General features: G+C 39.3%; 1 protein-coding gene across 1 annotated transcript; it reads left to right on the top strand.

Annotated features, from left to right (window-relative positions):
- The first annotated feature begins 2,178 nt into the window (after window positions 1–2,178).
- On the top strand, window positions 2,179–13,111 carry SLFN11 (schlafen family member 11). Its single transcript, XM_044675566.1, has 4 exons — window positions 2,179–3,250; window positions 7,452–7,580; window positions 10,264–11,005; window positions 11,864–13,111. The coding sequence occupies exons 1-4, from the start codon at window positions 2,179–2,181 to the stop codon at window positions 12,636–12,638; spliced, it is 2,718 nt and encodes a 905-aa protein (XP_044531501.1). The 3' UTR covers window positions 12,639–13,111.
- Window positions 13,112–15,636: the final 2,525 nt, after the last annotated feature.

Genomic DNA, 15,636 nt, shown 5'->3' with positions numbered 1-15,636 from the left:
GGTAGGGAGGAGAGTGCTGAGCAACAGACAGACCGTTGTGCTGTGAGGGGTTGAGAGCAGAAGTGCAATCTGCAGTCCCTATTTGACCTGGGACCTTGGAGAGTGGTGAAGGTTGAAAAGACTGAAGACATCAATCCTGCAAGTCAACTCTGAGTAGGGAAGTGGCCTGTGATCTGGTGGACAGTCTGCAGACATCTCTCCCTACCTGGTTACTTTGGATCATTGGCTTTGGAGGAATTGTTTCCTGGTATCCTGAAAACCTCTCTGGAACAGTTGTGAGACCCCATATTTAAGCCCTCTTCCTCAGGTCCTTAGCCAAGCTGTCAAAACCTGGCAGTAGCCAGGTTGGCTAAGGAACTTACCCTTTTTGACTCCAGTCCTGGGCAGTTAGATATAGTTTCGCCTCACCCCCTCTCCTATCCCCTCATATTACATTTAAACTGTTTCGCTGTGTGTTTTCTAGTACTTTAAAGTCCTCATTGAAGGTATTTAACACTTTGAGGTTATTCCAGGCTGGGTGGGGCAGAGTGACAGTTAGTCAGGCTTTACTGCCATTTCTGTCAACCGTCATTCCCCTTATAGTTAAACCAGGTTCCCTGGCTTGTGAAGTCTTACCCATTGTCCCTTCCTGTCTCCTATCCATCCCACTGAACCCACAAATAATATTTAAGTTAACTCCCCTGGTTTTCCCCATAATACTAGGCAATGGGGGTTCAGTGACTTGCCCAGGGTCACACAGCTGGGAAGTGTCTGAGGTCAGATTTGAACCTAAGACCTCCTGTCTTTAGGCCTGGCTTTCAATCCACTGAGCTACCCAGCTGCCCACTAAATTGTTCTTACCAACTCACAATTTCACTCTTTATACCAGATTTTCCAAACCTTTTAATTCCTCCTCAAATCTCCTATGGCTCTCCCTCCCCTCACCCTCTCAGCTTAGAACCTCATCTCATGTATCACTAAAAAAAATTGAAGCCATTCTTTGAACGCTATCTTTTCTCCCTTCCTCCTAATATATTTCCAGATGTCTTCTTTATGCCTATCTACTCCTTCACCTCTGACATATCAAAAGTTTCTACTTGCCAAAGTAGAGCTCTTTCCCATGCACAAATGATCCTATTCCATCTTATCTTCTCCAGGTGATTACTCCTATCATCCCTATTCTCTCATTCATCTTCAGTCTCTCTTTGTCTACTGGCTTCTTCTCTACCATCTATAAGCATGTCTTTGACTCCTCACTCCTTGACATCCTCACTTGATATCTCTCCCCCTTTTTATGCACCTATCTTTGTAGGCCTTCAGTTTTTCACTTACTTATTTGGGTTTTGGTTTTATATGATTATTCTCTCACAAAAATATACAATATGTTTTACATGATAATACACATATTTTTATTGCATGTCGTATCTATTTCAATAGCCTGTTGACTGAAGAGAAACTCCAACAATGTTATTTTCCTACTCTCCTCTCTTATTCAATAAATTCCTTTGGCTCCCTATTTCCCACTCCACAATTCAATCTAAAGTCTTTAGTTTGATGTTTAAAGCTTTTCAAAACCTATCCCCATTCCTCCCTTTCCAGTCTTCTTATACCTTACTCTCTGCCACAAATTTTGCAATCCAGTGACATTGACCTTGATGTTCCTCAGTGAAAACATTCTGTCTCCTAACTGCAGAAGTCTTCATTGAAGGGTCCCCTTTCCTGGAATGCCTTGTTTCCCTGGCTTCCTTCAAACCTCAGCTAAAGGCCTACTTTTTCAAGAAGTCCTCCTTCCCAGAGGGACTTCACTCTGAAATGATCTCCAATTTACCCTGTATACATCCTTGAACATAACTGTATTCATGTTGTCTCCCCCGTCAGACTATAACCTCCTTGAGGCACTGACTGTTCTAACTTTCCTGTGTATCCTCATTGTTAAGCGCAGTGCCTGGCACACTGTAGGTCCTTAATAAATGCTTATTGATTGACTTCTTGTGGTCTGGAAAGGAGGGAAGCTAGGTGGGTGGAGAGAATAGGGCTCTGATCAGACATTCCTATGGTAAAAAGCTGCAGAGAGCAGAAAAATGCCCTGTCTCCTCAGGGAAAGAGACTCTAGGACAGATACTCACCATATTTACTATGTACTCCCTGTGCTTGCTATTCAACAGGTCAAAACAGTTTAATTACTTCTAAAGGAAGACCATGGTGTCACTTGCTCATTCTTTGCATGGAGAATCGTCATATGCTGACTTGGTTATCAATGTAGGAAAAATCACCCTTGGTGAAAAAAACAGGAACAAGTTGACAAAAGCTCAGAAGGATCAAGAAAGAGAGAAAATCATCATAGCTGCCTGTTCTTTGTTAAATTCTGGAGGAGGAGTGATCCTTATGGAAATGGCAAACAACTGTACAGAGAAAATGGACATAGAGATGGGACAGGATTTAGAAAAGTCTTTAAATGATCTTATTGAACCTTCTCAATTTCACACCTATTTTGAAACCTTGCTGAAAGAAAAATATTATTACATTTATGTTAAATCTTGGAGCAATGGAGTTTCCCCTGAGAATAACTCAGCCATGCCTCGCATTTGTAGTCAGAGTTTGATTCTATATCATAGGAGTGCCACTAGAACTTTAAAGATGAGTCCAATCATGGTCATCAACTTTCTGAAGGAGAGAAAAAAAAAGAGTTGGATTAGTGTGGAAAGTGCACCCCCACGAAAAATATTTAAGTCTGCTGATCCCAACATTGAGGAGAGGGACCCCGTTTCTCTAGTATTCCAAAGGGATAGCCTTGAGAGAGGAGAAGTGTTACCATTTTCTGAATCCGTGTCAGTAGAGTTTAAACAATTCTCAACCCAAAAAGTAGTCAGCTATATAAAAGACATAATACCAAGGTACATTTCAGCATTTGCCAATACGAAAGGAGGATACCTCTTTATTGGTGTGGAGGACAGTAGTCAGAAAGTTGAGGGAGGCTTGAAGGAAAATATGGACCCTGAATACTTGGAAGATGAAATAAGACAAAAGATAGACAACTTGCCTTTTTTTCACCTTTCTTCCACTTGCCCTAAACCTTCAGTAGATTACACAATCAAATTTCTGAAAGTCTACGACAAGGGAGAACTCTATAGTTATGTCTGCGCAATCAGAGTAGAACCATTTTGTTGTGTGGTGTTCTCAGAAACACCTGTTTCATGGATTGTGAAAAATGGACATATTAATAAATTATCACCTACAGAATGGTTGGACAAGATATTGGATGCTGACCCAGGTAAGGAAAAAAAAGGGTTCTTTCCTGCTATTCATTGCCTTTTAAGATTGACTTTAATGACTCTCTCTCTCTCTCTCTCTCTCTCTCTCTTTTATTTGGGCTATGAATAGTAATAATAAAATTAGTTGTATCTAATATTTACATTTTATTACAATTATAAACCTTACAATTAAGGTTTATAAAGCACTTTATAAGTATCATCTCATTTGTACCCTGTAATGAGGTTCAAGCAACAATTATCCCCATCTTATAAACAAGGAAATTGAGACCGGAGGTTGAGTGCTAAGTAAATGTCTGAGGCAGGATTTTAACTTAGCTCTCTCTTATACCTTGTCTACCCTCTCTATATGGTGCCAGGTATCTGCTTTGGAGGTCATTTATAAATACCCATCTTGATAATATATGTACAACCCAGTGAAATTGCTTGTCAACTTCAGGAGGGGAGGGAGACAACAAGAATCATGTAACCATGGAAAAAACTAAAAAACAAAATTAAATTTAAAAAAATATCCATCTTGAGGGCTTGTAGTATGGGAGCTCCAGTTTGTACAATATTTTTTTATAATAGAGAACAACCTTGAACTTGGGTGAAAGACCACCGCTGATCCTTTTTTTTTTTTAAACCCTTATCTTTCATCTTCAAATCAATACAAAGTATTGGTTCCAAGGCAGAAAAGTGGTAAGGGTTAGGCAATGGAGGTTTAGTGACTTGTCCAGGGTCACAGAGCTAGGAATTTTCTGAGGCCAGATTTGAACCTATCTCCTGGCCTGGCCCTCTATCTATTGAGCTTCCTAATTGCCCCAAGGACTTAATTTATTGACAGCCACTCCTATACTGGGAGAGTAGGATACTAGGAGCTCCGTGGTAGAAAGCAAGGGGTCAATAGGGGAAGCCTACATTGTCCCAGAAGGGACTCCCATATGTAAGAGGACAGTCTCAAAACAATCCTGTATATACTGTATTTGTATATAATTGTTTGTATGCTGTCTTCGCCATAAAACAGTGAGCTCCTTGACAGCAAGAACTGTCTCTTGCCTTTCTTTATATCTTGAGAATAGCACAGTTTCTGGAACATGGTAGGTAATAAATATTTGTTGACTGAAAAATTACAAGAATGGATGGACCTTGATTTGATCTGATATGGTTTTTATTGCCTTTTGTTACATTTTAAAAATTTTGAGAGACTGGCTGCTGGGTAAGAATATCAGTTTATTGATTAGACTAGCAATAACCAACAAATTAATTGGCCAGTGATCTCTCCTGATGATCTTCAAGGTGTAGATAAAACCTATGTTAAACTATATTTGTTTATCAACTATATTTGTTATCATCAAGCGAAGTCTGGGACATTTTAGTAGGAGGGAAAGCCCCTGAATTTCTCAGCCTTGATGGCATTAAACAATACTTTTGAGAGCCATTAGTTTATTCTAAATCTGGGCAAAATACCCCTGCTAAGGGTTCAGCCTTGGCTGTACCAGGCAGCTGCATTCCTGGCCAAAGGGGAACAGTGTTAACCTCCTTACTGCTGATTTACTGAGAGCTCAAAGTTTTTTCCAGTAAGACTATATTGCTTTTTAAAGAAAGGTGTGAATTATTAAAAGGAGTCAAAAGAGGAATCTCAGATTTTTATCTTAGATAACCCAGTCCAGTCTCACCCTGATAAAGGTAGTGGGTTCAAAACATGGCTCTGCTGGGCTGTGTTGACCTTTTGATGGTGTCCAGATAAAAATATCTATTTGAGATTCTAATTTCTCTCAACAGCTTCCCACAATACACCTCTAGTAAGAGAAACTTTAGAGGTATTAGCTACATATATAGAATGATTCATTAGGGAGACCTGACATGTTAATCTCCTAGAAACCCTAAAGGAGGAGATTTTAAATTGCTGGCCTCCCAAAGAATCACAGGGGGGATTGTGTGAAGGGAACCCCTTCCCCCCAAGGGTTGTCTGACCTGTGTCCCTGTGCTGGGTGACTGGATATCACACGAACACTCCAAATATAGGTCACAGGTGAAGGGTTCTAGGAACACGACCCAAAACTAAAAGTTATGGGTCCGGGGTAAAAAAAAAAGATAAAAGAGGGGGTGTAAGGAGGTGCACTCTCTCTATTCCCTTGGACAGCAACATTGTTGTCCATTGCAGGATGTTGGGAGCCATAAGGTGGACTGCCACATGGCAAGATTAGAATACAATTAGAAAGGCTTAAATCTCTGTCTATCTCTGTGCTCTCTATTTCAAGTAAATATTAATGAACTCTATGGAAACTAAGAAACAGGAGTTTTTCATTTAACTTTAACAGTACTAAGGTTGAACAACTGATTTGAGATTCTATTCAAAACCCAGACATAGAAATAATTCAATGTAGAACTAATTAAACATGTTTTTTAAAATCCCATCACTTTGTAGACCAGTCAAAAATAGTTTCCAAACTCATGAATCTGTACTAGGCAGGTAGGTGGTACAGTGGTTAGAGTTCTGGACTAGGAGACAGAAAGACCTAAGTTCAAATTCTGCCTCAGATACTTACTAACTTATGACCTTGGATGAGTCACTTAATGAATCTCAGACTCAATTTTATCATCAGTAGTATAGAGATAATGACAAAACCTACTTCTAAGAATGGTTGTGAGGATTAAGCAAGAAAACACATTTAAAGGACAAACCTTAAAAAGGATTATGTAACTGAAAGCTCTTGTTACTATTACCCACCAGTAGAGCTACTAACTGGATCAACTTTTATTTCTTTTTACTAACTTGCCTGAAGGAAGCTGGGAGGTAGATATGAGAAGGGTGAGAGACACAATGCCCACAATAGGGAAGGATTTTCTTGTTTAAAGAAGAGCAAGGAAGCCACTGGATCACAAAATATATGAAGGAGTATAAGGTGTAAGAAGACTAGAAAGAAAGGCAGCTAGCTGGCTCAGTGGATAGAGAGTCAGGCCAAGAGATGGGAGGTCTTGGGTTCAAATCTTGACTCAGACACTTTATGGCCATATGACCCTGGGCAAGTCATTTAACCCCAGTTACTGCTCTTCTACCCTAAAACCTATACTTAGTATCCATTCTAAGACAAAAGGTGAGGATTAAAAAAAAAAAAAAGACTAGAAAGGTAAGAGGGGACCTGGTGAAGGACTTTGAATATCAAACAGGCTTTACATTTAATCCTAGAGATAAGAAGCCATTGAAGTCTACAGGATGGAAGGCAGGGCTAGGGAAGAGGGCATGGTCAGACCTGCACTTTCAGAAGATAATTTTGACAGCTAAGTGGAGAACATACTAGAGTGGGAAGAGATTTGAGACAGGGAGACCAATAAACAGGTTATTGCAATAGTCCAGGGATGAGGGGACAGCTAAATAGCAACACTTCCTAGCTGTGTGCCCCTGGGCAAGTTACTTTACCCCAATTGCCTAGCCCTTATCAGTCTTCTGCCTTGGAATTGATACTTAGTACTGATTCTAAAACAGAATATAAGGGTTTAAAAATATTGCCTAGATTTGAGGTGATGCACCATGATAGCAGCAGTGTCAGAGGACAGAAGAAGGCATGTAAGAGGAATATTACAAAGGCAGAATTGACAGGTCTTGGCAATAGACTGAAAATGGGGGTGAGAGATCATAAGGAGTCATGGATGACACCTGGGATGTGAGCCTGCATAACTAGGAGGATGTTGGTACGTATCCTCAAAAGTAACAAGGAAGTTAGAAAGAAGAGATGGTGTGGAGGGAAAAATAATGAGTTTATTTTGGATGTGTCAAGTTTAAGATGTCAAGATAGATGAGGGGTTAGAGATGTGAAACTGGATGTCAGCAGAGAGGTGAGGGCTAGATAAGTAGATTTGAGAATCATCAGTATTGAATTCAATCCATGGGAGTTGATGAGGGAACTAGCTTCCTTCTGCTTAGCTCAAGAGGCCAGGACCAGGATAAATAAGTGGAAGTTACAGATGTGTTCTATTTGATGTAAGGAAATGCCTCAGAATTAGAGGTATCCTGAAGTTGAGTGGGATACCCCAGTGGTAGATTCTTATTCCTTTGGGGTCTTCCAGCAAAAACAGACTGTATACATTGAAGATATGTTGTGGAATGGATGCTTGTTGCAGATTATGATAGATCTAAAGTGGCTTCCAACCCTGATATTCAGTTATTCATCAACAAAAAGAGGCTAATAATTTTTTGTTGTTGTTTTTCTCTTTGTTAAGATCTTTCAATCCTAGCTGAAGACTTTGATTCTCAGTTGAGCCTGGACAATTCCCCTCCCCACAGCAGACCAGTATATTGCAAGAAGAACCTAGAACATAAGGAGGAGCTTCAACAACGGTTGTTCCCAGGTAACTTGACCAAGACTTAAGATCTCAAGTTCCTTCTCTGGAAAAGATCAAGTTATTTAATGCATTTGGAGATGAATGGTCCTGAAATGGCTCTTTCTTGGCCCCATTGACTCTAGCCATATGTAACATGTGTTGTTGATGTATAGAACATAGCCATTTACATAAAACCGGGGAGAATAGCAACCAAATTGATGAATCACAGTTCTCTCAACAATGCTCTTGTGAGACATAATTATTTAAGTGAAATTTGCTATCTTGAGTGTTGCTATCATCCCATAAAAGTCCTACTGACCAGTCTCGCAAAATTTCACCACAAATTAAGCTGCAAAATTAATTTGTAGAAACCTTTCTTTCTTTCTTTCTTTCTTTCTTTCTTTCTTTCTTTCTTTCTTTCTTTCTTTCTTTCTTTCTTTCTTTTTCTTTCTTCCTCCTAATCTATCTATCTGTCTGTCTATCCATCTGTCATCTACCTATCTCTATCCATTGAACTAAGTAAGACTTAGATAAGTAATTGCTGATATTAAAGATGGTACAGNTTTCTCTCTCTCTCTTTATCTCTTTCTTCCTTCCTCCCTTCCTCCCTTTTTTCTCTTTCTCTCTCTTTATCTCTTTCTTTCTTCCTTCCTTCCTCCCTTTCTCCCTTTCTCCCTTTCTCTCTCTCTCTCTCTTTATCTCTTTCTTCCTTCCTTTCTTCCTTTCTTCCTTTCTTCCTTTTTTTATAAGTTCCAAGGCAAAAGAACAGTAAGAGCTAAGCAATGGGGTCAGATTTGAACCTAGTCTGGCTTCCAGTCTGGCTCTCTATCCCTTACCTTCTGTCTTAGAATCAATATTGTATATGGGTTACAAGGCAGAAGAGTAAGTGGTAAGGGTTAGGCAATGGGGATTAAGTGACTTGCCCAGGATCACACAGCTAGGAAGTGTCTAAGGTCAGATTTGAACCCAGGACCTCCTGTCTCTAAGCCTGCTTCTCAGTCTATTAAGCCACCTAGCTGACCCTAAAATTCAAATATATTTTTGTTTACTAGTGGGCCTCCCTTTTTTTTTCCTAGGCCAGTGATTCTTACTTTGGGTCCCAGAGACTCCTAAGGGGTCAGTGGATAGATTTCAAGGGTCCTATCAATTTGAATGGAAAAAGATTACATCTTTATTCCAATGCAATAGAAATCATTTCTTTTGTAATTCTATGTGCCTTATTTTAAGCATTTAATAGTAACAATTAATATTTATATAGTGCTTATCATGTGCCAAGGGCTTTCTAATTATTATATAATTTCATCCTTACAACAACTTTGTGAGATAGGTGCTGTTATTAGCTCCATTTTACAAATGAGCAAATTGGGACCGACAGAAGTTTGTGACTTGCCTAGAGCCAAGGTCACACAGTTAGTAAGTACTGAAGGCCTAATTTGAACTCAGATCTTCATGACTCTAGGTCCAGCAGTGTTCCACCTTGCTGCCTCACTGAATTTAATAAGGGTATTTAGACTTCCACAGCCTGCCAAAGAGGTCCAAGAACACAAAAATGGGTTAGAATCCTAGTCTAGACAAATATTTTGCTCAAAGCAAGCAAATGAATAGCCTTCACACTAAAAGTATGCACAGTACCCTTATTCATAAATATGTAAATTGCTACCACAACACCACAGTAATGAATATTTGTGCTGGCTGAGAGACCAATTGTTCTTTCATCACATTATTCTGTCTCCTAAGTTTTTTCCAGGTGTTATAGTCATTGCCTTCTATATGGAGGTTTTTCATAGATTTGGAATCCAGAGCATCTCCAGCTTCCTCCTTTAAACTTCTGAAAATGTCATCAATTTATCAGTCTTTGATACTTTTTTCAGCTAGCCTTCTTCTCAAATAGTAGTATGTTTCTAATCTTGACTAATAAAGTGGGGAAGAAAAGAACATGATTGAATTCTGCATTTTCCAGTTGGTATATTTAAAGGGCAGCCCAGTGGATAGAGGCCTGGAGCTGGGAGGACCTGGGTTCAAATTTGATCTCAGATACTTCCTATCTGTGTGACATTGGGCAAGTAACCTAACCTGATTGCTTAATCCTTTCTGCTCTTTTGTCTTAGAATTGATACTAAGGGGGCAGCTATGTGGCCAAGGGGATGGAGCAATGGGCTTCTTATCTTCAGGATTAAATAGAAAGCCTGTTTAATATTCAAAGCCCTTCCCAACCTTGGCCCCCTTCTATCTTTCTAGTCTCTTCTACTTATTACTTGGGTGATCTTGTTAAGAAGAGTCCTCAATGGTCCTTTCCAGCTCTTTTGTCTTAGAATTGACACTAAGTATAAGATCCAAGGCAGAAGAGCAGTAACTGGGATTAAATGACTTGTCCACAGTCACACAGCCATAAAGTGTCCAGGGCCAGATTTGAACCCAAGACCTCCCATCTCTCAGCCTGGCTCTCTATCCACTTAGCTACCTTTCTTTCCAGTCTTCTTACACCTTATATTCCTCTATATATTTTGTGATCCAGTGCCTTCCTTGTTTAATATAGCCTTAGCTAAAGAACAGTGGGAAGGGAAGAAAGGAAGAAGGGCAATACTTCTCATAGATTCATGATACTGTACACATTGGGGAAAAGTGTAACCAAAGAAACAGATTCAAATCGATATTTCTGTTGAAACACTTGAGTGATTCTCCAACTTATTCTCATTGTTTCCATGTCTAGTGTCATCAGAAGAGATAAAATATAATCCAGATTCCCTCTGCCAGGAGCTGTTTTCAGAACATGAAGGACTCGAAGAGCTAATTAATGAAGAAATATGCAAGGAAAAATGTTCCCAAGGAATATTGATTTTTTCTAGAAGCTGGGCAGTTGATATTGGCCTACAGGAGAATCAGAGTGTCCTTTGTGATGCTCTTTTGATAGCTTCTGACAGCTTTCCGGTTCTGTATACAGTACTCAGGGAGCCACCTCTTAAAGGAGAGGGCTATTCCATCTGGAAGGACTATTGCGTCTATACTGCCCACATGTTAAAGCAAAAATTGGTGAACACTGGCGGTTACACTGAAAAAGTGTGTATTATTCCCAAGATTCTGATTCTGAATTCTGGAAACGAAGCAGTGGATTTCGGGAGCTCAGTCCAGCTCAGTTACCCTAAATCTTACAGAGTGAAGGCTGAGGAAATGACAAGGCTACTTCAGTCCCTAGTGATAGCCTTGCTCAGCTTCCGATCCTTTTTAAGTGACCAGATTGGCTATGAGGTTCTAAACCTGCTCACAATTAAACAGTATGAAGTGATTTCAAAAAATCTTCACAAATCTCCAAGATTGTTTGTCCATGGCTTCCCCGGAACAGGGAAGACAATTATAGCTATGAAGATCATAGAGAAAATCAAGAACGTGTTCAAATGTGAGAAAAAAGAGGTCCTTTATATCTGCGAAAATCAGCCCTTGAAGAATTTCATGAGGTGAGCTGCCTCCTGTCCTTTGATTTAAGAAGAAAAAAAATCTATCCTAGTCAGTGAGTGTGGTAATTCAGAGCCTGATTCTGTGGCTTTAAATTGCCGGCTCTTCCTTTTGCTCTTCCTTTACCCTTTTTGCTTTCTGTTTTCTGGGTATGCTGCTCCTCCCTCATGAGGAAATACAGGAAAGAGAAAAGATATCAATTAAAATTAATCAGTGTTAGGAAATTCAGAGTGTTGGGAGTCCACTAGTACATTTCTTTTCTTTCTTTTTTTTTTTTTTTTTTTTTGTTAAACCCTTGCCTTTTATCTTTTATCTTAGAATCAATGTTATGTATTAGTTCTAAGGCAGAAGAGTGGTAAGGGTAGGTAATGGGGGTTAAGTGACTCCCCCAGAGTCACACAGCTAGAAAGTGTCTGAGGTCTGATTTGAACCCAGGACCTCGTGTCTCTAGGCCTGGCTCTCAATCCACTGAGCCACCCAGCTGCTTCCCACTTGTACATTTCTGATATCAGCATCCGTGAACCAGATGATGGAGAGTTGTTGGAAGAGTGCTGACCAGGGTGGAAAGTGTATGGTCTTCTAAGATCATTATGACCACCGAGACTCAGTGGCTCCATAGTCACAGAGGAGTTTGCAAAACCTGAGTGTGGAGGAGGAGAATGGGAAGTGCTTAAGATGGGATTAGAGAAGGGAGATAGCATCTTAAAAGAAAGGTTCAATAATTAGATATCATAGAATTTATCCCTGGTGTGTGGGGAAAACAAGCAAAGGATGGAAGAGAGGGTAAAGAAAGATGGTTTCTAGGTGACAGCTAATCTTGCTCTCCACCCACCTTTCTCCTGGCTTTTTATTTTCCATAGAAACCAAGATATCTGTACAGCTGTGACTCGAAAACATTTCCTGGCCTACCCCTTTAATGAAGTTAAGCACATCGTCATTGATGAAGCTCAGAATTTCCGCCAAGAAGATGGTTCCTGGTATAAGAAGGCCGAGGAAATCACTCAGAAACCTCACTGTTCCCCAGGGATACTCTGGATCTTCTTGGATTATTTCCAGACCACTCATAGAGATAAGAGCGGCCTTCCCGATTGGAGAAGGCAGTACCCCAATGAAAAGCTCACCAAAATAGTCCGTAATGCAGATCCTATAGCTGAATATATTAAAGAAATTATGGAAAGGATCAAAATCAATCCTCCATTTAGCTCTCTAGTGGCTTTAAGTATGCTAGATGAAGCTGACTGGCATTCGGGGGTTCAAGGTTTCTTTGAGCTTAAGGAGAATTTGACAAGGGACCAGATTGTGACCTATGTAGCAGAACAATGCAAAAAACTGTTCCAAAAGGGCTTTTCTTCCAAAGACATTGCTATTCTAGTCAGCACGCGCAAGGACATAGAAGATTATGAAGAACAATTAAAACAAGCAACTAAGAAAATCAGGGGGCTGAGAATCTGTTCTGACGCTACTATGGAAGGCAATTATATTGTTCTTGATAGTATTAGGCGCTTCTCAGGCCTCCAAAGGCCCATTGTGTTTGGGCTTAATCCTTCCTCAGGCCTTCTAGATATTTCACTCACTCTTTTGGTCTGTCTGGCTTCAAGAGCATTAATTTACCTCTATGTCCTAAATGAGAATTAGATGCAGGGGCTGAGGAGGGAGTCCAAATAGAGCTCAGCTCCCCAACATCCCATCATAAACAGCAACACACAAATAGTAACCAGGAGTGAAAGAATAAGGATGGGAATAAAAATGAATGCTTGCAAGAAAATCATCTCTCAGCTGGGGTGGGAGGTTGGCTAACTAACAAACATCTCTTAAATGCTTACTATGTAATAGGGAGAGAAGGGTTTTGCTAATTGAAAAATAAGATATAATTTTGAAAAAAGGAAAAAAGAAATGAATCAAGGCAATCGATGGCTTAAACAGAATGCCAAGATGCAAGAATGAAGGTCATCAGAACTTACCACCCATCTTAATATAGGATCAATAAAAACTAGAAGGAAATAATGGAAAGGGGGTATTCCATTCAAAATAGCTAGGAAAAGGGGGGGCAAGTAGGTGACTCAGTGGACAGAGAGCCAGGCGTAGAGATGAGAGGTCTTGAATTCAAATTTAGCCTGACACATCCTATCTGTGTGACCCTGGGCAAGTCACTTAACCCCAACTGCCCAGCCCTTACTGCTCTTCTGTCTTAGAACCAATACATAGTATTAATTCTAAGATGAAAGGTAAGAATGTTGAAAAAATAGTACAAAAAAAAATTAAACTATCGAGACATACTTGGGACTTATATCAATACAATTACCAAATGCTATGCAGAACAAAGAAAAATGTTTCCAGTTGGCCACTCTCCCAATATTTCTTCCTCCTGCTGACTCCAGGAACTTGTTCATCTTGAAACTCTCCCTAAGGCTGTTTGTATCCTCTCTTCTACAGCTTCCTGGCCTGCTCCACCCCCAAATCTCCTTTCACTAAGTTTAATCATTACTCTTGCTTAGATCAGAGATCATATTCAGGTTATCCTTATTTATTAACAATTACAAGATCTCCATCTCCAAGAAGAATGGCAACCACTAAGTGAAAGCTTAAGAATGAATGGACTATACTGGACAAATCATAGGTATTGCTCATGCTTACAAGAGAGATCCCACCATATCCTATAGTTGTTTTCCCCCCTTTCCTTCTCAGACAAAATGAAGAAATCAAATTGGGGGAAGGGGGTTGTTGTTTTAAGCTCGCTATTTCTTCCTTCCTTCCTTCCTTCCTTCCTTCCTTCCTTCCTTCCTTCCTTCCTTCCTTCTTTCCTTCCTTTCTTTCTTTCTCTCCTTCCAATATTGTGTGTATCAGTTCCAAGGCAGAAGAGCAGTAAGATCTATGCATGGGGGTCAGATTTGAACCCAGGTCCTCTGGATTCCAGGTCTTGACTCTCAATCCATTGTGCTACCTAGCTGCCTCTAAACTACAGTTTTAGTCATTGGCTCTTAGAGTTCTCCAGGAATAGTCTTCTAGGCTTCTTAATCCCAAATTACTTGTTTTGGAAAAAATAAATATGCAAAAAACTAAGTTCTATTTGTTGAACAAATTGAAAGTGTCTGACTAAAGCTGTAAGCTCTTGAACTTCTGAAACTGCCTGATGGTGGTCCTCAAGAGACCAACTAGGAGGAGGGAACACAGATTGGCATATGCTACAGTGAACTATTTTTTTTAGAGGAAAAGAGAAATGAAGAGAAAATATAAATTCAGGAAGACCAATCAATACACCAAAAGAGTTTAATGTATAGAATATTCCAATTCCAATGTCCAATGTACTTGTGAAACCTTCTGGGTGTAAAAGATAAACTAATTAAGCATTTTCAGTTTATAGTCACTATTTTATGCCTCTGTATCACTGGAGATAGTTATACATATATGTTTAGTTATAGATATATATATATATTCTCTGCATGTAATCCTATTAAATAATCAGCATTTTAGGTATAAGTAATAAAGAATAATCCCAATTTTTAATTGATTAAATAATTTGTGTATGAGGATCAGTAATTAATAATCATATTGGGAGTAAAGTCTCTAAAATGCCATGTCTTGCCAAGGAGAATTGTATGCATGTGTTCTAAAATGTGTCCAGACATGACATCTCAGTATCTCAGTCACAAGAGTGACCTTGGCTTTTACCATGTATGAAATGGATTCATAGACTAGACCTTAAAAAAAAAGAAACCTCTGGCCACCCCTTCTGAGGAGCGATAGTCAGAAGACCACTCCTCTTTTAAGGAAGGGAGAGATCCTATGCTCTCTGACTATATAGCAGTTGGTGCATAAACTCGGGGTCTTTTGGCTGAGCTGGGATGGGTCTGAATTTGGAATGGCCCCTTTAGCCAGAAAAGTAATCTAACTAAACTTCAGAGAAGTTACATGGGGGTGAGGGTGGGGGAGACGGGGATCTTATACATGTAATGACTGCAGAAAGATCTTTAGCCAAAAAATTATTTACTTACTAAACATAAGAAGTTTCATAGTGGATAGAAACCAGGTGAATGTGATGATTAAGTGTATGTTATCCTCATAAGTCAATACTATTCTTATAACAACTTTAGTATTATCACACTTTGTTCTAAACAACATATTTTCCTAATTTTAGATTTTATACCTCTAATGAAAGTCATTCAAATCAATCTTTTGACAAAACAAAGAATAAAGGCATTTTATAAAACCCCCCCAAAATAGGAAATTTTGTAATTTACAATTTTCTCCAAATAAATGTCCGTATGGTTCAGACCATTGCTTCCTAGCATTTTTTTTTCATGTTTACATGAGGGGAGGCATCTTTTCATCTCTTTGAAACTCATCTTGGTCACGGTGATTTTGCAATGCTCACTTTTATGGTTTTCTAGTTATTCTTTCCATTTTCATTTTCTGGTTGTTGTGGATAATATTTCTGTGGTTCTGCTCACTTCACTAACATCAAAACTCTTGCTGTGCTTCTCTCTAATGTTCATATTTGTTATTTCATGTGTATCAGTTAATAGTAATAGTCTATTATATTCTCTGCTGTATAATACTACAATTTGTTTAGCTCTCCCCAATCTAGGAACATCTATTTTGCTACCACACATGCAAAAAAAGTGCTTTTAGAAAT

Source organism: Gracilinanus agilis, chromosome 4, assembly GCF_016433145.1.
Source record: "Gracilinanus agilis isolate LMUSP501 chromosome 4, AgileGrace, whole genome shotgun sequence".
Taxonomy (NCBI): domain Eukaryota; kingdom Metazoa; phylum Chordata; class Mammalia; order Didelphimorphia; family Didelphidae; genus Gracilinanus; species Gracilinanus agilis.
Note: the sequence above shows the minus strand (reverse complement) of the source record. Positions and strands in the feature narration are given on the sequence as shown.